This window comes from Neofelis nebulosa, chromosome 15 (assembly GCF_028018385.1).
Source record: "Neofelis nebulosa isolate mNeoNeb1 chromosome 15, mNeoNeb1.pri, whole genome shotgun sequence".
Taxonomy (NCBI): domain Eukaryota; kingdom Metazoa; phylum Chordata; class Mammalia; order Carnivora; family Felidae; genus Neofelis; species Neofelis nebulosa.
The window spans coordinates 41,800,856-41,824,079 of NC_080796.1; the positions used below are offsets into that span (position 1 = coordinate 41,800,856).

At 37.7% G+C, this 23,224-nt stretch overlaps 1 protein-coding gene across 18 annotated transcripts in view; it reads right to left on the reverse strand.

The window, feature by feature from the left end:
• CD55 (CD55 molecule (Cromer blood group)) overlaps nucleotides 1-23,224 on the reverse strand; it is a 53,172-nt gene that overhangs the window by 22,034 nt on the left and 7,914 nt on the right. For 3 of the 18 annotated variants that reach the window (XR_009254333.1, XM_058701393.1, XM_058701390.1), the window contains exons 6-8: nucleotides 20,799-20,987; nucleotides 13,532-15,091; nucleotides 10,031-10,051 (exon numbers count right to left, since the gene is read on the reverse strand). Coding sequence is in view for 16 of the 18 variants with exons in the window: in XM_058701393.1 (XP_058557376.1) it covers nucleotides 10,031-10,051; nucleotides 13,532-15,091; nucleotides 20,799-20,987 (1,770 nt within the window). In the remaining 2 variants the exon portion in view is untranslated. The other 15 variants (XM_058701384.1, XM_058701386.1, XM_058701396.1 and 12 more) reach the window with 14 other exon arrangements.

Below are 23,224 nucleotides of genomic sequence, written 5' to 3' on the forward strand. Positions count from 1 at the left end.
CCTCTCTCTCTGCTCCTCCCCCGGCTCATGCTCTGTCTCTCTCCGTCTCTCAAAAATGAAAAAATGTTAAAAGAAATTAACTCTGCCCCTCCCCTGCTCACGCTCACTCTCTAAATAAATAAATAAGTAAATAAAAGTAACTGAAAATGTTTCGCACCAGGAGAACCAAATGATAGCATTATTAAGTACTTATGAGATGCAGGAAAATAATCTCCTATTTAGAAATAAATATTTATATTTAAGAAAATAAATTTCAAGTACTACATGAGACAAAAATGCAATCCATTATTTATTTCCATTTAGGGAAAATAAATTTTTCTTTACATATCTTCTTGAATTTTTCTTGCTATACATGTAAAATCAATGCGTTCACTGACATGAATAAATATAAATAAATTAATCTTAATATTATAAAAGAATAAGATTTAGAATTTGGCTATGAACACCCCCTACTTCAGAAATATAGACTCTTATGTTAATATTGTAATATACTTTTAAAGACATTAAGTCAATGAAGATACCTTTCAACCTTTCACAGGGGTCTTTCTCAAAAAAAAAAAAAAAAAAAAAAAAAAGATTGTTTTTAAACAAAATAATAGCCAAAGAATTGCTTCTTCATTCTGTGTTCCCCCATTTCCACCAACTAACCCCAGAAAAATCAATGCTCTTGGGTCATAAGCACATTTTTCCTTTAAAAAATTTTGCCAACACCTTCAGCCTCATCATAATGGAATAAGAAAACAGGACAATGCCTAATAGTCAAGAGTTATTTTACAATACGGTTCATCTCTCTTTGGCAAGTCTGCTCAGAAGAGACTTCCGGTTTTTTGTCTTCAATATCCAATCACTGTTTTTAATATTTAATTTTCTTTGCAAACAAAAGTAACATTACACATCTAGTGAAAAAACTCACTTATTTCCTTCACATTCACGTTCACGTTCTAAGCGTGAACAAACCTCTGCACTTTCCTACGCTTTAAGGAAAGTGATCACTCTAAATCTTGCAAGTGGTTCTATTTTCAAGAGGTTCAGGACAGACCTGCTCCACTGATTTTCCTACGCCCCGTAAAGACAGTGATAACATGAAAAATGACGAGCACTATTACATTTATTGTGTCCATTCCTCCACAAGGTTCTAAGAAACTAGAAATATTCTGCACACTTGTGTATATTTTCTTCTGATCTCTTCTTCGGCTAAGTCGGCTAGCCGACGGTTACTAGCGTCATAAGCAAAACTGTCAATGTTATACATGTGTGTCCTGAAAGTTAAAAAAGAAAATTAAAGTCAAAATAATTTTATTGACTGATGATACACATTAATCTTTTGGTTATTATGTGATAAACGATGAAAATTAATCCGTTAATGCAGCATGCAAAACAAATGGAAATTAGTAAGTCATCCAACCTCAGCCAGGGTAGACTTTAGTGTTTAGTTGCTATAGCAACTAAAATAGGATACCTGAGTTTTTTAGTTTCTTGAAAATAAGCAGTCAAATTAGACTCGATGAAGATACTTTCAGAATAAAAGTCAATGAAAACCCCTGCTACATGTGCAATAGAGGAAAGTTTCGTCAAAAGACACCTAGAGAAAGACACCCAGAAAATTTCACAGATACGTTTATATTATGGTATTTTGGCATCATAATTTTGTATAATATAAAAGGGCTGTAAGATCTATAAATGTGACTTACGAAAGATACCGTAAAACCAATTTTAATATTTCCTACACACTGGAAATTCTAAAAGCCACCAACCAAACCGGAGAAATGCAAATACAAATACACTATAAGCCAATCATCTCACGATGCAAATAGTCATAAGAAAGGCATTCCTATTTGTAAGTCCCAATGCATCCACCTTTTGTTTTACGAGATATTTGCGGTTTTGCTAGCATCCAGTCATTACAATAAGCTGACTGCAAAACCCAAGGCGAGACGATGAACACAGAGTGGAGGACACGGCACGCGAATGAGAGACTCAATGAGTTAGTCACTCAATCATGAAAACCAATTCTGACAAGTCCTTGAACAGTCACAGGTTAAGTCCCGCCCCAGTGTACTGATGGACATTCTGCAAGACACAGAGATGCGACTTTGTAAAACCATATACCTTTTAGAACTGACCAGAGGTTTGACTTCTGAGGTATCACCAATCACGGTGAAATTACGAAAGACAACTGCATGCTTTTCTGTTTTCATGTATGTAATAAGAGCTGAGTAGTGGAGAAGGAAAACACCAATTGAATTATATAATGGTAATTTCAACCGAAAAGCAAGATCAGCATTCCCTTACAACCGGGTCCCTCTTTTGAACTAAAACTCATCACCCAAACCCAACATTTCTAAAAAGAAGTAAGCAAATCCTTTGATAGGCAAACATGAAGGATCACCAGGCGAAGGTACATTATCACCTTCATACTCATTAACCCTTTTCCCAGTCCCTATTAAGATCCAATGTTTAATTAAATCAGTATGAGATCTGGAGTGTAACCAGGAATGTATGAACTTTGCTCTTACCTTCAACAGCTTATACTTGCAAACCTAGGCAAGTGGAGTGTTTTTTTTAAGGGCACTTGAAAAAGGCAAATTCCTCCTCAGGGGTTTGCGCAAACTTCTCTGATTCAGAAATAGGGGAACTAGGTTTATTGCAAAACCCCAGTGAAATTCAAAACAGGTATTTTCTCCTTCTATGTCTCAGCACTTTTCATCCTATTAAAACCATCATGGCTGATTACTTTACTAAAGTAGGTAAAGAAACTGAAGCAGCCCAGAGAGCGCCCAATACACTCCACCTTCCCTTCCACCCCTCTCACCTACCAAGCACTGGCTTTGGAAGGCAAACTGATAATGCTCTAATTCAAGAGGAGAGCTGGAATGAGGGCAAAGAAGTACAGAAGATGGGCAGTCTACTGTTTTTTCCACAGTAGTTTTGCTAAAGCATCTGTACCAATGCAACTCACTTAATAGGTCTTAGAATTCTGTATGTTTTTGGTGGAGTCTAAAACACGTTCTTAAAAAGCTTCTGAAAAATCTGAACTCTTTTACTACATTTGCTATTATAGCAATAAAACATATACATATATATATATATATATATATATATATATATAATATACTTTATTGGCAGTAAACAAATAGCTGTAAAAACTATTTTAAAAACCCACAAAGCCCAGGACCCAGTGGTCAGATAATTTTACTGGAAGACTGAACTATTCAGTGTTTTAAAGAACATTTACATAATTTAGCTTATAATAGGCTTAAATCATATTGTTAATTTAAGGAGAAAGGTAAGAGTTACAGAGGGTAAAAAGTAGATAGCTCACATCAACCCCGAAATTAAAACAAGCCATTTAGTAACAGCATTAAAATATAGTTGTTTTGAGGGGCCTGGGTGGCTCCGTTGGCTAAGCATCCGACTCTTGATTTTGGCTCAGGTCATGGTCTCACAGTTCATGGGATTGAGCCCCACATCCAGCTCCTTGGGATTCTCTATCTCTCTCTCTCTCTCTGCCCCTTCCCTGCTTGCACTCTCTCTCTCAAAATAAATAAATAACATATATATGTATATATACATATATATATATACATGTATACATATCTATACTTGAATTATTTCTAAACTGCCCTAATGCCTATTTTTTATCAATTTAAAACCATATATTTCTTATTAATTCAAAACAACCATATATATATGTATATGTGGTATATGTGTATATATACATGTATATATATGTATATATGTGGTAATATGTATATATATGGTATGTATATATGTGGTATATGTATATATATATATACATATGTATATGTATATATATATACATATGTAATGTATATGTATATATGTATATGTACATATGTGTATATATATACATATACCGCATATACATATATATGGTTGTTTTGAATTAATAAAAAATATATGGTTGTTTTGAATTGATAAAAAAATAGATAGGCATTAGGGCAGTTTAGAAATAATTCAAGTTTCTATGAACTCTACAGTAAGTTTTCTGAACAGAGGAGGGTCAAGTTAAATAATCCTCTGTTGACAGGAAATGTCAGAGCCAACCAAGGCATCATACGTAAAATACGTTTAGTGCAGGTCAGATGTTCCAAATCATACCGACTTTTTTTTTTTTAATGTGTTGCTGTTTTACCATCTGAGGGCTTTCCATGTGCCAAGCAACATTCTACCTTCTTCTTTATGGTGGGCAACTCATTTGATCCTTACTACCATCCCCTGAGGCAGGTACTATGCTTCTCCCACTTCACAAATAAGAAAACGGAGGCATTAGAGAGATGAAGTTACCCGTTGTCACATGGCACATAAAGTGTAGAGCCAGGTGGATTCAAAGCAAGTGGTCAGGCTCCTGAGCCCACCCTCCTAACCAATGGGCTGTTTTTAGCTGTTTTGGTGTGTTTTAATAAATACGACTCAGAAAAAGGCTACCCACAGACAACGTTAACAATATGTTAGAGTCTGACTTTTCTTGGGGTTTTGCTCTGTGTAACCCAGATCCTATCATAAGTTGTACTGAGTAGGGACACAAGGTGATTTGATTAATAGATGGCAAAGTGAGAATTTGGCTTTCAAATCACTTGCCTTTGAAATGTTAATGTCCTTGAATTTACTGAAAAATTAAAAAAAAAAAAAAAAAGACACAAAGTCTGTTGACCCAGGGTTGTAATTACAGAGAAAAGGAATAAAGAGATAGATTTCAAAGCATACAATTAAGCTAAGAAAGTTACCTTCTGGTAGAGTGTCAGGTTTTACTGGAAAGAAGCTAAGAACAATTTTTTTTAAATCATCAGAATTTCTGCTCACCCTGATTTTCCATAGTGCCAGACAATTTTGCCTAGAATTAGGGTACCAATTACAGTACCAGCAACAAGTCCTTGAGGAGGAAAAAATTTAGTAACACAGTTAATAGAAACATGAACAATTACATATACAATGCAGTTTCACAATGACAAATACATTGGATATGAGACAAGTTAAAGAAAAATAGGAGACCATGAATGACAATTTGTGTATAGCTTTTTTATGTCACGTTTGACAGTAAAAATTGCATGGTACTTATCCTGCTTTCTTTCAAAGCAAAATGAAATAAAATATTTAAAGTATCACCGTGCTCAAATAAAATTTGTTTAACGGGTTGGAGAGGATAATGAAGTGTTTCAACCTGACCATGTTCAATTTTATGATGACTGCCTTATGTAATTTTAGCACTAGGAGGTATCTTGAAGTTCACTCTCATTTTGCAGATGAGTAATTTGAGTTTCAGAAAGGTGAGAGTTACATCTGTGGTTGTTAATGGGAAGGCCGCTTAGTTCATAGTAAAGATAAGAGATGTAGGCCTTTCTCCATCACAGGAAAGGTAAGATCACCTATGCATGGGTACAACATATTTACTTTGCTTACAGAATAAGCCCTCCAGTGTTTAGTCTTTTGTAGATAAAATTTCAGTTAGGAAAGCTAATATTTACTTTTAGGATTAAATGCACTATTTTGAGTTGAACGATAGAACAATTGGTCAAATAAGTTGGTCAACAATACTTTTTATAGTTTGATTTTTACACATAATCTTTCTTCTCAAAACCCACCCATTTGCCCTTTGTCTATGCCATTCTTGGTCTCCCTTTTCCTCCCTACCTCACCCTCTAGGGTCCTTGAAATCTATTATTTAGATCTGTATTGCATAGGAAACTACAGATAACAAAAAGAAAGCAACTGAGTGAGGTTAAATGTGGCCAAATCACAAATCAGTTCCAAATCAGCAAAATACAGATGTCACACAATCACACTGTCGTATGGATACATGATTTAACAAAACAGCTATTTCTACCACAGGTAAATTTTTATAGTATTTTACCCAATCAATTTCTTTAACTGATTCTCTACCACATCATTAGCGTGGAAAGACTGTATTCATAAAATATATCATGGCTCCTCAAAAATTTGGGATTTCTTTTCCCTCCATCACTCCCCATTAACCTCTGCGATTTTCAATTGTTGAAAAACCATCCCATTTTCAATTTGAATGATAAACGAAGCTAGAAAATTTTAAAGTGATCCAGAGTATCTGGATGACAGAACTAAAATCTTACTCTTAGAACACTGATCAACGCATGTAACTCTAGAACAATGTGTGTGGAGACTCATGTTTTCACAGGGGACTAGAATAAAATACAGAAATAGGAGAAACAGGATTCTACATAAATGATTCTTTAGCAAATAATAAGAGTATTACCCTCCAAATTATAAGCAAAGAAAACTTTAAGGTATAAAGGCAATAGTTACGTTCTCAAAATTCACTTGGTATCTACAGAAAACCAACCCAAGGGTGTTAAGACTTACCACTTGGAATAAATGAGGCAATGAGATTATGATTATGACAGCAACATTCTTAGTCATTAACTGAAGAGTTTTTAGGTAGGAAAATTACATAATTTTACAAAATGGGTTTCTGCCAAGTAAAAGGAGTGTTTTAGCAATGGTCCTCATCGTATAGAATGATACTTGGTGTTTAAAACATCGCAAAGCAGTTTGCCACCTTGTATCCCGTTACTCCAATAACTAGTGCAGTACTTGGCAAATAGTAGGAAGTGTTTAGTAAATATTTATTAAATTACACTGAATGATGGATCTTCTTTTTACATAAGAGAAAACCGAGACCAAAAAAGGGTGAGGTGATCGGTTTATTACTGGAGAGAAACGTATATCTAACCCTAGGCTCTGGTCACGATTTTAACTGTTTATAGTATTCTCAGTAAAAATACCTGAAGTTATTCAAGCCCAATTTATATCAGATGGAGTACCTTCTCCATTTCTGAAGAACCCAAGTCAGATTCCACATATAAGATCTGACGTTAATTTAGTGATGCTTTTTCTGAAGAAATGTGAATTTGTCTCCTCACTTCAAAAGGTCTCACTTATATTGTTAATAAAGTGGAAATGTAGTCCAGATGCTATATAAAAAAAAAAAAAAACTTAAAAAGTTGGGAATGGGTTGTTCTTCCTTCTAATCCTATTTAACAAAACAGAATAAAGGACAAGTCTGTGGACAAGTGAAGTCACAACAGAAAGAGATTTTTTTTTTTTTTTGGTGGAAAAAGAATGTGCTTGATTAAACCTTAAATTTTCATTTCCAGATTGAGAAACCAGAATTCAACACTGCTTCCTCAGCAACATCCACAGGACCCTGTTAGGGTTTTGCTACCATCAGTGGCTTTTCTGTGCCTCCGTACTTTTTAAGTGGGAGACGTTCACACTTCTCTTGCCAGCCTAAGAAGATCAATGAAAGATGCTATAATTATGCCACCTGACTTCTTAACTTTGAGTAACTTATAGACAATTGAAGTCATTTTTTATAACGGGGTTTAAGTTTGTCATACACAGAGACGGGTAATAGCACACACCAAAGACCTCGTATCACAGCATCCGATGCCTTTCAAATTACTGCTGATGATTCACGAGTCTTGGAAATACACTTCCACTTGGGCTAGTCTGTAACATATGCCGTATGCAGGCGGATATGTATGAAGCATAAATGAATAAGCATGTGCTATTAAAGGCTACAGAAAAAGCATTTTAGATATTTCACTGAGTAGTCTCTAATTTTTTCTTAAATATTCCTTCAGCGGACCTGTTAGCCACCACGAGAAATTTATGAATGTCACAATATGGGATTTCAGCAATGACGGGGGAAAGAAGTAAAGAACCAAGACCACATTAATTTTCAAATTTGAGTTGTGCAGGTTTCTGTATAGGACAAGAATCCTTCTATCCTTTTGAATACCTAGTGCTGGAGAAACAAGTCAAGCCTCCAATGAAGCACCTAAGAGCTGTGTGACCTCGGGTAAGTTACAAGTCTTGCAAAAACAGTTCTTTCCGCTAAAAAAAAATGGGACATAGAGACACTGTAAGATGTTTTGAGAAGTAAATAAAATAATACCTATAAGAATCTCACGACAGGACTTGCCACTCAGCCAACACGCAAATATTACTTTAATAAAGGACTGTTCTTATTCTTTGGTGTGGCCAGAGGGAGTTGCTAAAACTGTCCGAACACCATCTTAGGAAAACAACAGTGACTGCATTCTAGGACTTCTTGAAGCTACTATTTATTCAATGTTGAACACCGTGCCGGGAGTTTTCATATCCAACTATCTCATTCGGCTTCAAAGACTTTAAATAGGGATCATAAAAAGAGGAAATCGGGACTCAGATTAGGCTCAATCATTGGGGCTGAATAATTACTAAATTAAACAAAACAAACCAAAAACAAACCAGGATTCAAACCAAGGTCTGCCTGACTCCAAAGCCCAAGCCTGTCTTCTTCTATACAATGTTGGCATAAACCAGAAACAAGCAAAAACAACATACAACTATGGAGAGCATGTATTCTCAGTGGGGTGTAGTATCATCCCAAGAGGCTGAAAAAAATCTTACTTTCTTACGTATAAAGATATAAATGCAGTATATAAATAGATTTGCATTATATTTGTGGTAGTAAGATGTCACAGGGAGACCATTAGTGGGGGGAAATGTCTAAACTGTTCCTTGAGGGAGAGAAGGCAATAATGAAAAAAAAAAAAAAAAAAAAAAAAGATTGGCTACACGAGTGCTGAGCAAGCATAACGTATACACTTGCGGGATCGCTGTATTGTACACCTGAGACTAAGGGAAAACGAGTGTCTGTTACACTCAAATAAAAACAACGCACAAATATAAATAACAAACAGAATGAGAAAAGCGGCCCGATTCACAGAACACATTGAAGAAATAAGGATAACGTTTAGGTTTATATGTTACAAAGCTAGGATCCCAAAGAGAACGAGCACTGCAGATCTTCTTTAAGAAGGGAAGAGCTCCACTTTATTTTTGAGCACAAGTTGGAATTACAACTACCCCCGAGAGAAAGTTTCTGGAAGATCGCACAGTCCACAGTTCAAGAATGTCAGAGAAAATAAGCACTTCAGACCTACATCCGATGCTACTGGGCAGCTGAGAAAAAGCCCACCCGTTAGACTCACCATTCTTAACATTAAATCATGAAATCGTGAGATTTTCATTTAGAATACGTTTATTTCTATTTAAAATATCAAACAGACAAAGTGAATTCCGACTGTTCAAATCTCTCAAGATAAATACTTTAGCTGAGGAGAGGTTCATTCAAAATATAAAAGAACTATAAATAATAATAATAAATACCTGATTTCAGCCTTAGGCCCTTGTCTCACTAATGCATATATAGATAGGAGACTTTGGCTTATAAGGATATAATTTTGAAATACTTTCTTTATAAGAGTATATCTTCTAGTGGGTATGATTAATATGCCAACTTAGCTGTATTGCTTTTGAACAAACATTTCTTTTACCATCTTCGCTAGGAGTTATTAATCTTCTTGTTAAAAGGTATAATACCAGATAATATATTTAAGAACAACAAAAAAGAACTGGGACCAAAACTAGAATAAATGGTGACACAGTAGGTCCTTAGGTCTACACCAACGGAATATTTTTTAAAGCTAACTTTGCTTTAAATCACTGACAGGGCAGGTAAATGGAAGAGGATATAACCAAAGGCATTCTGCTGTCTCTGGAATGGGACAGAAGTCTAGCAACAGTCAAGGAGTAGTTTATGATTACTTGTAGAATACTGGAGGCTTAAAAACTGTATTGGTACCTGCCTCTTCTTTGTTGTTCTTTGGGCCCTAGCCTGACGATGCATTGAGACAATAAGCATTCAATAATACCTGATTGACTGGCCACATGATTTGAAGTTGCCCTAAAACTACCTTGGAACAAGAACACGGTTGGGAATACTTAGGAACATACCGAGTACCTAATGGTGTCCACCAAATACGTCGATAAAATGGATTTACCTGTTTTCTCTTCGATACCCTTAAACACTGCATTTTAATAGTATTCCTAAGACACTTAAAAGACAAGATTCTCTTCCAGGAATATGGATTGTACATCCCACAGTGATGACAATTTCTTTTAACTGCCGAAGAACCGAACTTACCAATTGCAGCGATGTTAGCATCTGAAGAAGGAAAAAAAAAAAAAAAAAAGAATTACAAAAAAAATAAATAAAGTCAATGATTTCCTAGCAATTTTATTTATCAACAAAATGCACTTCAAAGTTCAAAAGTAACTCAGATTTTCATAACTAAAAGAAATAATTGTAAGTAAATTTATGAAACACTTATGTATTAACTTAATCAAACGACATATACCACAGTGTGTATCTATTCAGCAGAGTCAACACTGTAAATATGAAACATGACTAAGAATACTGCAACAAACACCATATAATTTGGGACTTGATGGCAAGAAGCGAGTTTGAAAGCTTAAATAGTAAACTGCAATCCAATCCTATGACCGAGAAACTATCAGAAACTGAAGTCTCTTTCAGCAGACTCTATCAAAACTCAAATTGCCAGAGCACCTTAGTTTTTATACCTTTCAATGACTGTGAATGAGGCAAGTGAAGGCAATGAAGCAAACTTCACTTTCAAGTAAATATATTTATAGTAAGATTCTGCTCTCTTAAGTAGTGAACAAATATACTCACGGGACCACTGAGAACAGGCAATATTACACAGCAGAAAAAGCACAGGACTGGGAGCTGGCAAACAGGTGTATACCCCCCCCCCCAATTTTCTCCCTAGTACTAGGCACGGTCTGAATCCTACAAATTAATCTCTGTGCCTTGAATGCACCATCTATAGAATGAACCTAAAAAGAGTTATTTTGCAAGCTTGTTATAAGGGCTAGTGTCCAGAAATGGAAAGTGCATGGTACATGCTGTAATCGTAAGGACCCAGTTAAGTGACAGCAACTACTTTCTTTTTCCATATGAGCAAAAAGTGGTAGATGATATTTAAAGAGTAAGTTAATTACTTAAAAGAGAGAAAATTGACCCCAAATATTGGTTGTATTTTTATCACAATGTTTGACTTAGGTTTAATTTATTTTTTTCAGGTTTAGTTTAAGTTTGTTAAATTATCTTGTATTTTTTTTTTTTTTGCAGAAAGAAATATTTCAACAAAGTTAGCTCTATAACAAATTTATATAAAGTGAAACTTATGGGCGCCTGGGTGGCTCAGTCGGTTAAGCGTCTGATTTCAGCTCAGGTCGTGATCTTGTGGTTCATGAGCTCTTGCCCCACGTCGGGCTCTGCGCTGACAGCTCAGAGCCTGGAGCCTGCTTCGGATTCTGTGTCTCCCTCTCTCCCTCCCTCCCCTGCTCATGCTCTGTCTCTCTCTGTCTCAAAAATAAATAAAAAATTTAAAAAAAATTTTTTTAAGTGAAACTTATGGGGCACCTGGATGGCTCAGTTGATTAAGTGTCTGACTCTTGATTTTGGCTCAGGTCGTGGGATAGAGTCCTGCTTTGGGCTGTGTGCCGTGCGGAGCCTGCTTGGGATTCTCTCTCTCCCTCTGTCTATCCCTGCCCTGCTCATGCTCTCTCTTTCTCTCAAAATAAATAAAAAACTTTAAAAAAAAATTTAAGGGGCACCTGGGTGGCTTAGTTGGTTAAGTGTCCAACTTCAGCTCAGGCCATGATCTCTCAGTTAGAGGGTTTGAGCCCCGCATCGGTCTCTGTGCTGACAGCTCAGAGCCTGGAGCCTGCTTCGGATTCTGTGTCTCCCTCTCTCTCTGCCCCTCCCCTGCTCATGCTCTGTTTCTCTCTCAAAAATAAACAAATGTTAAAAAAATTTTTTTTAATTAAAAGTAAAGTGAAACTTATTTCTCTTTTCCATGCTCTATGAAAAATTGGATGTATTCAACCTAAACCATTTAGGTTGAAGACGTCAAATAACCTCCTACAAGTGTTGAAAGTAACAAACTAAATATAAAGGTGTCAGCGTAAGCTATAAAACCGATATTGAGTACCAAAAGTCAAGTTAGATGATGAAATATATGCCATACTGCTTACATAAATTATAAAAACATACAAAACAATATCATGTACCACTAATGGAAATACACATACAACACGAGAATTAAAACGTAGATAAGATGCTTACACAAAGACCTCAAGGCAGTAATTGCCTTGAGGGAGACAGAAATGGTGGCATAGAACAGTGTCTGCAATGTTCAAATTCTTAAAAATACCCAGGTAATGGCAAGAAAGACTTCAAGATAACAACTGTGAAATGTATGAAATTGTTACAAAAATATGGTCACAATGTGTATAACTGTCTTTGAAAAAACACAGTTATTTGATGCCATTGAGGAATGACTCAAAGCAGGTAGGAAGGGGTTAAGATTCTGTGTATTTGCACGTATTTGGCTTTTTACCTAATGGAATCAAGAAATATACAAAGGAGATTTCAACAATGATATCTGTAATGTTTTCAGCTCTTAAAAATCGTCTGGGGTGATGGCAAAATAGACCTCATCATAGCAGTTATAAAACCTGAACAAAATATGCAAAAACATAATGACGGTGATTTGATGGCACCAGAGGGCACACGAAGACAGGCAGAAATTGGTGAAGACCAAAAGAGGGAGAAGAACTGCCTGGAACGCGGTTTGTGTGTTTGCCGGGAAGGAAATCCCTGGCCATGTGGTGTAAGGGGCAGAATGCCAGGGGCCTACTGGCTGGATAAGTCAGTGGATGGAGTTCAGGATCGACAGAGCATCTGGAAAGGGAGGGGGCAAATCTGAGGGACTTCTACGATTTTGTTTCTTGACGTTTGTGGTAGTTACACAAATATTTGCTTTAGAAAAGTTATTGAGCCACACATGGGTATTTTATGCAGTGTGTGTGTGTGTGTGTGTGTGTGCGTATTTGTTCAAACAAAAATTTACAACAATCTTTTAAAAATTATCTCTTGGCTCACAGTCCTATTGAGATTTTCGAAGGAACCGAAAAAAAATAGACATCTCTCATACGGAACAAGAACGTCCATAAAAATTTTGGCTACACATTAGACAAGTTATGAGACAAAAGGACATCCCAGCAGCCTGAAGCAGCAGTAACCAGTAAGAAGGGTTTCATTGGTTCACTCGACAGGTATTTCTGAAGTCTACAGCCTAGTTTACTCCACTTTTATAAAAACTGTCATTTAAAGAGCCTTGTGTTAATATAGACTATTTCAAAGAATTCTGTGTTTTCACTTACTTCGAAGACACTGTTGAGATGCTTTACCAACTCTAGGGAATCTGGAACACCCTTTAGCCTGCTTAAGGGATGGACCTCTATCAATCAACCAGACCCAGAAATCAACCTTAAGGATAGTACATGTTTGGTTCTCAGAAGGGTCTTGAAGAAGTCAACGACTCCCTAAAGCTAACATGGAAAACAGAATTTCTTCACCAATCTTAATTTAGCATTGTTTTTATGGAGCCACAGTCTTTTTCTATGTTATTGTAAAATGGTTCTTTTTAAACAACTTGCCCTAGCATACTCCAAATCTGCCTCTGAAGAAAGTCAAGAGCGCTAGCATGAAAAACTCTTTCTACCGTAGCACATGAGATTCATACTCAGGAAAACCCGAACAGTGTCAACTAACCTGAAGAAAGAGTTCCTCTTCCTTTATGTGAGCTTGTTGAGCGAAAGTGCGTGGTTGCCCTGGGAACAACAGCTGAACTCTGTTTTGCTGTAATATGAGCAGAGGTCAATCTTTTTGTTGTATGGAAACCCTTAGTCGCTGGGGCATGGACAGCGGTGGACTTTTGTGTTGCTGGAACACTCTGTGTAAATGAAATTTTTGCTGTGGTGGATCTACGGGTTGCTGGTATGGCCTGTGTAGCAGACGCATTTGCCACGATGGGCTTCTGGGCTGCCGGTGGGGTCTCTGTAGATACAGCATTTGATACAGGGAATTTTTTGGCTGTGGCTGAATCATTTGCTGTGGTAGGTTTCTGAGGAGTTGGTTGGGACTTTGTAGTTGAAGAATTTATTTTGGTGGATTTCTGAGGAGTTGGTAGGGCTTTTGTACCTGGAACATTTACAGTGGTAGGTTTCTCAGGAGTTGGTAGGGCTCTAGTAGCTGAAGAACTTATTGTGTTGGGTTTGTGAGGAGTTGATGGGGCCTTTATAGCTGAAACATTTACTGTGCTGGGATTTTGAGAAGTTGGTAGGGTTTCTGTAGCTGAAGAATTTAATGTGTCAGGTTTCTGAGGAGTTGATGGGAGCTTTGTAGCTGAAATATTTATTGTGTTGGGTTTCTGAGGAGTTGGTAGGGCTTCCATAGCTGAAGAACTTACTGTGTTGGGTTTCTGAGAAGTTGATGGGGCCTTTGTAGCTGAAACATTTACTGTGCTGAGATTTTGAGAAGTTGGTAGGGTTTCTGTAGCTGAAGAATTTAATGTGTCAGGTTTCTGAGGAGTTGATGGGAGCTTTGTAGCTGAAATATTTATTGTGTTGGGTTTCTGAGGAGTTGGTAGGGCTTCCATAGCTGAAGAACTTATTGTGTTGGGTTTCTGAGAAGTTGATGGGGCCTTTGTAGCTGAACCATTTACTATGCTGGGTTTCTGAGGAGTTGGTAGGGCTTCTGTAGCTGAAGTATTTATTGTGTCAGGTTTCTGAGGAGTTGAGGGGGACTTTGTAGCTGAGGCATTTGTTGTGTTGGATTTCTGAGGAGGTAAAAGGACTTCTGTAGCTGAAACATTTACTGTGTTGAATTTCTGAGGAATTGATGGGGCCTTTGTAGCTGGAGCATTTATGGTGGTGGGTTTCTGAGGAGCTGATGGGACTCTGGTACCTGGAACATTTGTGGTGGTGGGTGTCTGAGAAGTTGATGGGGCTCCAGTACCTGGAACATTCACTGTGGTGGGTTTATGAGGAGTTGATGGGGCTTCAGTGCCTGGAACATTTTCTATGATGGGTTTCTGAGGAGCTGATGGGACTCTGGTACCTGGAACATTGGTGGTGGGTGTCTGAGAAGTTGATGGGGCTCCAGTACCTGGAACATTCACTGTGGTGGCTTTATGAGGAGGTGATGGGGCTTTAGTACCTGGAACATTCACTGTGGTGGTTTTCTGAGGAGCTGATGGGACTTTCGTACTTGGAACACTTGCCATTGAAGGCTTCTGAACTGCTGGCATGCCCTTAGAAATCTGGGCGTTTTCTGCGGAAGAGAATTGTGCAAAAATTAGCTAAATAATGCTGTCAAGTTAAGATTTAGGAACCAACTGCTTGCTCTGTGACTTCTCCCTTTCTTCCTAAAAACACCTAAATTTGACATTTAGGAAAGCAAGTCTTATTGTGAATTTCCCAAGGACCTGAAATGCCACATTGTGTTTGCTCTGATATAAATGATACCCACAGCCAGTTAAAGTGGGTTTGCACCAAAGTAGTACTGAGGTTCGTAAACTGTTTTCTGTGTAAAGAAAGGAAACCAAAGTCAGAGTTGGTAGTAATCTCAGCCTGTGACACACCCCAAATTGAGATGTTTTCTCTCACAAAATGTCTTCCTTTGCTTATGCCAAGACCAAAGAACAACACTGGACAGACAGAGATAATCACAACATAGTTCCTTTTTCCAGTGCTTTCTGGCATGTTAGCGACCTCGGAAACGTCTTTGCTTTACTTCTTTTTTCACATAATAAAGTCAACCTGAATAAAATAACTTTTTCCTCTTGTGCTGGCTACCAACTTTACATATCCTAATTTAGTTCCTCCTTGGATTTTAGGTCAGGTAACAAATATCTGAATTTGCAGCTTCCGTTAAGATCCTATTACGAGAGTCACAAATCTACAAACCTGGCGCAATTTTAGGTCTTCGGTGCCTTTTTGACTTCGTGTGGCTTGCAAATTCCTTCCTAAGGCAGCACCGAGTAGGGCGACCCATTTCACCACACACTAGAAACCGTGGTCAAGTTCTCTAATTCTGCTAAGCTTCGGTGTTCTCATGTGTGCAATGAAGATAAAAACAAAGCAGATTTTCTGACATTATTGTAAGGAAGGAGAGGTATGATTGAGGTAAGTTATTCCCCACAGTTCTTGTCCCGGAAGCAACACATTTTAGCATAGTGCCAGTTCCACCAGCAGACATTTTGCCCCATGCACTCCCAGGTTGTGTGTCCTTTACTTCTGCTTCCTGTGTCTACCTCAAATGACGCTGGAAAAAGGATAAGGCACATCAAATACCTAGCCAGTGGCACAGTACTTAGGCACTCAAAAAATGATAGACGGTGCTCTTAGTGTAAGTGAAGCTTTTACATGGGTTTTTCCTCTAAGATGCTCACATGTAAAATTTATCCTTTGTTCCACCACGTTAGTTCTCATTTTTGACCCAGGGGGCTTACGTGCTCGTGGAGCTTAAGTTTCCTGGAAAGTGCTTCTCCGGTTACCTCTTTGTTATTTGGTGTCTAGTTTAATGCCCTCGCCATCAGAAAGCGAGCTCCGAATTATTTCAGTCTGCTGCGATATACTGTGATTTAGAGCCCAGAATACGGTCAATGTTCCGTGCACCCTTGAAAAAAAAAGTTTTTCAGGGTTCCGTGCTCTTAAGAGTACTGAATGAAATATGCTTATATGAAAATATATCAGTTTTTTAAAGTTTAACCGTTGCTTCTGTATTCCTTTTGGTTGCTTGTTCTATCAGCTATTGAAACAGGTATGTAGAATTCTCAAACTATAATCATGGATTTGTCTATTTTTCTTTCTGTCCATTTTTAACAATGTGTGGATTGAAGCTTTTTTTCAAGTGTTCGTAGATCGTAGATCGTGATAGATTCCTGTTGAACTGACCCCCTTTGTCATTATGTACTCTTACCTTACGTATGCCTTAATACTAATAGAATTGCATGAGCTGTTTTTATTTACTTATTTATTTTTGGTAATTGTTTGCAAAGTATATTTTTCCATCTTTTACGTCTGACCATTCAGTGTTCTTATCATTAAATTGGGTCTCTTGTAAAGCAGATAGTTTTTTTTTTTTTTTTTTTTTAAATCCAGTCTGGCAATCTTACTTAAATTACACTTAGTATAATTACTGATACAGTTGGGTTTATATCAAACACCTTACTCTTAGTTTGCCATTCCACCCATCCATTTTATGTTTCTCTTCCTCTCTTGTTTCCTTTTGGAAGAACTATTCATTAACATTCCCTTATTAGCTTATGATTTCTACATTCTGTCACTATTATTTTCATGATGGCCCTAGAAAGCATGGCATGTATTAAACTAGAGGTCAATTATGCAAATTAACATCTTTACCACTTTTTAGTATTGCCAGAACCTTGTAACATCTGAATTCAATTTACCTCCTTCTGTCTTTTGCTCACTTGCTATTACACATTTGTATTTGACATAGAAGTCACATCCCAGGAGGCACTACGTTGACTGTTTTGTAGAGTCCATGGTCGTGTATATAATCTTGGTAGCGTTCTTCATTTCCTTTTGCATTTTCCTGTTTTACTTGGGATTATTTTCATTCTGCTTGAAGGACTAGTTTTACTGTGTCATTCTGTGCAGGTCTGGTCTGCTGGGGACAGGTTCCCTTGGTTTTCATAGGAGAACATATCGTTTTGCATTCAGTCTTAAAGGATGTATTCACCAGGGAAAGAGCCCAGGGTGAGCAGTTCTCCTTTACTTGAAGGATTTCTTCTTGTTGTCTTTGGTTTCCATAATTTTTGTCGAGAAGTCCGTGATCAGTTGTCGCTCCTTTGAAGATAATGTGTCTCTTTGTCTCTTGGTACTTTTATCTTTATTTTAAGTTTCCAAAATTTTTGCTATGAGATGCCTGGAAATGGATTTATTTTTGTTCTGTTTAGAGTCCAGAGAACTTTTGCAATATGTTGATGTATTTCATCAGTTTTGGAACGGTGTGTCATTTCTCTGAATATTTCTATTCCTATTTATCTCCTTCTCTGTCTCTCCTCCTTAGCTAACATAGGTTAGAACAGTTTCACATGTCTCAAATATCTCCTAAAGTTGTATCTTTATTTTACATTTTTCCCCCTCTTTGTGCTTCTGGGCATTATTAATGAATCTTCCTTCCTGTTCCTAACACTGCTTCCTGCTGTGTCCAAATCACTGTGAAACCTATCTATCATGCTCTTCATTTCGGATTTTGTATTTTTCAGCTGTAGAAAGTCTACTCCATTTTTACAGATTCCAGTTCTTTGTTGAAATTCTCTATTTATCTTTTCCTTTAATACCTTAAACATATTAATCACTTATTTTAAAGTCCTTGCCTGCTAACTCAATTATCTAGATCTCCTTCATCTGGACTTATTTCTCCCTGGTTTGGTTATAATTTCTTGCTTCTCGCCATGCCTAATAACTTTTTTATTGTATTATAGATATTTGTATCTAAAACATTCAGAAGCTATGATCTTCCAAAGACAGGTCCCCTTTTCTGATAGGCAGACTGGCAATGGAGGTGATCACCTCCTCAGCCCATGAGGAACTGAGATGGGTCTCAGTCTTAGTAAGACTCAGTCTATTCTACCAATGCCTCCGATCCTTGGGGATGGCCCTGTGGGCTTTTCCTGGACAACCTGGAAGATCTTTGTTTCCTCATCCCTGGCAAACTACGGGGGATCCCAGGTCTGTCCTTCAGAGTCCCCAGCCCAACAATCCAGCCTCCTTCCCCACACAGCTTCAAAATGGTCACAAATATCTTAAGGGGGAGACTGGCTGTGTGCTTGATCCAAGCTTCTTCCTCAGATAGGTATTCATTGCTCAAATACCATTAAGATCTGAGGAATTTCATTTTGTACTTTGGAAGCTCTGGGTCTAACACCCCAGTCTCCCCTGCAGCCCAGAAATCACCAAATGACCTTTTGGAGAAACCAGCACTACATGTGAGAACCTCAATTTTCCGTGTATTTTCCTACCCCACCAGAACCATTAAAAGCTTTGCCCATTTCTTGGGGCACCTGCGTAGCTCAGTCGGTTAAGCGTTCAACTTGGGCTCAGGTCATGATCTCGTGGTTTGTAGGTTCAAGCCACGCTGGGCTGACAACTCAGAGCCCAGAGCCTGCTTCGGATTCTGTGCCTCCCTCTCTCTTTGCCCTTTCCCTGCTCATGCTTGGTCTCTCTCTCTCTCTCTCTCAAAAATAAGTAAACATTAAAAAATAATTTAAAAATAAATAAATAAAAGCTTTGCCCACTTCTCTCTTTCCTGGCGGTGGTTTTTTTATGTGAGTTGCGACGAATCCCCAGAACAGGTGTACCTCAGAACATCTTGCCTTCACTCGCCACCCCCAGGAATTCGAGTCCATGCAGTCCTCCTTGTTCCCAGGACTTGTAACTTACGCCTTTAAAAATATGACTTAAAAGGGGGCGTCTAGGTGGCTCAATCGGTTAAGTGGCCAACTCTCGAATTTCAGCTCAGGTCATGATCTCACGGTTCATGAGTTCGAGCCCCGCATCAGGCTCTGTGCTCTTGGTGTGCAGCCTGCTTGGGATTCTCTCTCCTCCTCTCTCTCTTTCTGCCCCTCCCCTGCTCTCTTTCTCTCTCTCTCTCTCTCTCTCTCTCTCTCTCTCAAAAAATAAAAATGAATTGAAAAAATAGGACTTAAAAAAATGGATCCAGATTTGGCAGTTATTGTAATAGAAACATTAGCCTACCATGGCCTACTTGGGCACTATCCTAGAGTTGTAAGCTCTAAATAACTGATGATTTAATAAAGCAGGGTAAATATGACATGTGCCAAATAGATTAAGGGGGGAAAAAAACCACATATCACACCTCACCCATAATTAAATTAACTCAAACAATAAAATGAAATGTTCACTGCTTACATTGTCACATCTCCACATCATAATAACCATGCTCATTAACTGTGCAGAGAACCAGCACAATGATGCGATATGGGTAGGAGAGTAAATTGCTACATTTTCTTTGGAAACAGTGTTGATAACATCTATCAAAAGTTCAAGTGCGTATACCTTTGCTTCAGTAATTACACTGCAAGGAATTTATTGTACAAAATGTACTTGCCCACACGTGCAATTCCAGATGTATAATATTCCTTGCAGCATCTTTTGTCATAATAATTTACAAAGCAAACTAGAATCAAAAACTAAATTCCCCTCAACAGGTTAAATAAATGATACATCCATACAACAGCTATGATTAAAAAAATAAATGTTGTAAAAAAATATGCGTATGTATGTTTATTTTCTAGAATCGAACACGAAAATTTGTGAACCGCGGTCACTTCTGAGGGTTTACTTCTCATTTTATACTAGTCTGCATGGTTTTAATATTACTGCTCTGTTAATGTACACCGTTTATAACACAAACCTACTTTTCACAAACACTGATATTTAAAAATCCATGCCAGTGCAATGCCAAGTATAATTATAAAAGTAGCATTTGCTTGAGTTATACCGGCAAACATGACATTGCTAAAACAAATACCACCTACTGGGACTACTATCTAGATCCCTCAGTTAAGTCTAACTTTCCCTCCTAACTGAATAAAATAAGCCACCCTACGGACCTTTGTATTAATATTAACTCATTGAAAGTAATGTGGCAAGAAGTAGCAAACTTAAGCTAATTCACTATAGCATGAGACATTACGGTGTGTGTGTGTGTGTGTGTGTGCACGCGTGTGTATTTGTATATGCTGTGTGTGTATATGTATGTATTTATTTATATATTATCATATGTTCTCCATATCAGTGGTTCTTTCTTTCTTGGAACCCATAGACTCTTCTGAGGATCTGATAAAAAACTGTGTCCCCCAGAAAAATGCAGATATGCACATGTACATCGTACATTCATTTCTCAGGGGGTTCATGGAATCTCTGTAGCCCACATATAGTCCTAAAGGTAAAAATAAAACAAAAACATAACTATGCAAACTGATTACCTTTGCATTCAGGGGGCAGGCCACTCCATTCTCCTTGGTCATCTTTGACAGTACAATAAATAGAGTTCTCTCCGATCAGGGTAAAGCCTTGATTACACTGATATTTTACAGACTGTTGATACACATAGGTTTTCCGTGGATTTTGAATGGTTCCGTTGCTAATTTCTTGTGGTTCTGGACAAACAATTTCTTTAAAAAATTCCAACATATTTTAAATTAATAAAACTGCCAAGGTATTTTTACATAAGACTAAGATATGTTAAATTATTTTAAAGAATTAAAAATCTACCATTTCTCTAAATTCAGCATTATCAACAAGGGATGCTTATAAATACATATTAAGTAACGAGAATATATTTGGAGCTTTGGATGCAAATGTTGTAAAACATGAATGCTAACTTTGAGACCAATGTATAGAAATAAGATTTAGAAATAAGAAATAGAATAGAATAGAATAGAATAGAATAGAATAGAATAGAAATAAGAATTTAGAAATAAGAAATAAGATTTAGAATAAGAAATGGCTTAGGCATTTAAGCATCTGACTCCTGATCTTGGCTCAGGTCATGATCTCACAGTCTGTGGGATCTCGCTCTGCATCAGGCTCTGCTCTGATAGCATGGAGCCTGTTTGGGATTCTCTCTCTCTCTCTGCCCTTGTCTCAAACCCCTTCCCTGCTCTCTCTCTCTCAAAATATATTAAAAAAAAAAAAGAAATGATTTAGAGCATATGTAAAGCAAAAATTGCAATAAAGTCTGCACATATTCCAGATCAAATTGTGCTAGAAAAAAGTAAATACTGCCAGAGTTCAGAAGTGAAAGCAGGACAGAGATTTTAAGGAGGAAATGGAACTTAAATTTAATACTGAGATGTACCCTTCTGCAAAGACAGCAGAGAAGAGGGCATCACTCTTTATTCCAGGGAAAAATGATGCTAAAGGAAAGGAGCTTAGAAGTCAAGTGGCGGGGTGCCTGGGTGGCTCAGTCGGTTGAGCTTTTGAGACTTCAGCTCAGGTCATGATCTCATGGTCTGTGAGTCTGAGCCCTGCAATGGGCTCTGTGCTGACAGCTCAGAGCCTGGAACCTGTTTCAGGTTCTGTGTCTCCCTCTCTCTTTGCCCCTCCCCCACTCACGCTCTGTCTGTCTCTGAAAAATGAATAAACCTTAAAAAAAATAAAGAAGTTAAGTGGCATACTTGGGAAATACGAATAGATCATTTTGACAGAGCAAAATACCTTAAATGTCAGGATTACATTTTAACCTTTAGGATAAATTTTTTTAAGCATGTATTGACTCACAGCCTTTTACTTCACGTAAATTTATTGAGCAGCGGAATATGTCAAACAAATACAAGCAGAGTCTCTCTGGTTATACTATAAAAAGAGACCTCTCTCTAGAAGTTGCCCTGATTTAAAAAACAATGCAATGGTTCCACATTCTCTAGAGCCATGACGTTGTTATTTTTTTTTCCTTGAATTAGGAAAGCAATTTGATCACCTGTATACATCAAATTACGTTACGTCGAGCGGCCTTAAGTAACCAGAGAATACTAGAAAATTTATAAATTACTTTTAGGCCATCGATCAAAGCAAGAAGCAAAAACAAGTTAGTCTACTTTGCTCTGGGTTTGGGTGTCTGATAACAACACATATCACCATCGATACAGTTCAGATATTTTCCAAGTGCCTAATGCATACCAGGCATTGTTCTAGAAACAGAATTGCAAAACTAAAGAAGATACTAAGTCCTGGGTCTTCAAGCAGAGTGACAAAAAAGATTTTAATTTAATCTTTAATTAAATACAAACGATTTTAATTTTAACACAAGATAGGGAGACTTTCGGCAGAAGTGTGTTCCGTGGTGTGGAAAGAGAGAAGAAGGACAGTTAACCAGCTGGAAGGTCAGGAGAAACTTCTAGAAGGACTATCAAAGCAAACCCTCAATAAGAAAAAAAAAGAGAAGTCCAGCAATTGAAGGGGCCAAAGGACACTCCAGGCAGAGGCAGTCACAGAAGGAAAGCGGGAGGGCAGTGAGCGTGGGTACAGCGTGAAGTATGAGGGCAAGACATAAGCACGAAGTAGGAAGGCCACGGCTAGCCTTGTATGCTTCACCAAGGAGTCTGGATGTTGTAAGTGACGAGGAGACAAGGATCAGCTTTAAGAAGGAAATGATGAGACACATTTGTGTTTCAGATGCATCACTCTGGGTAGCGTGTGGATGAAATATTACAAGAATAGAGGATGGGGCCATTGCAAACAGTGTCACTTTTGAGCTCAGGCAAGTGGGGACTCTTGCCCTAGCTCCCACACTTGATTTTCTTTTTAAGTTTTATTTATTTTGAGATAGATGGGGTGGGGAGGGGCAGAGAGAGAGAGAGAGAGAGAGAGAGAGAGAGAGAGAGACTCCCAAGCAGGCCCTGCACCATCA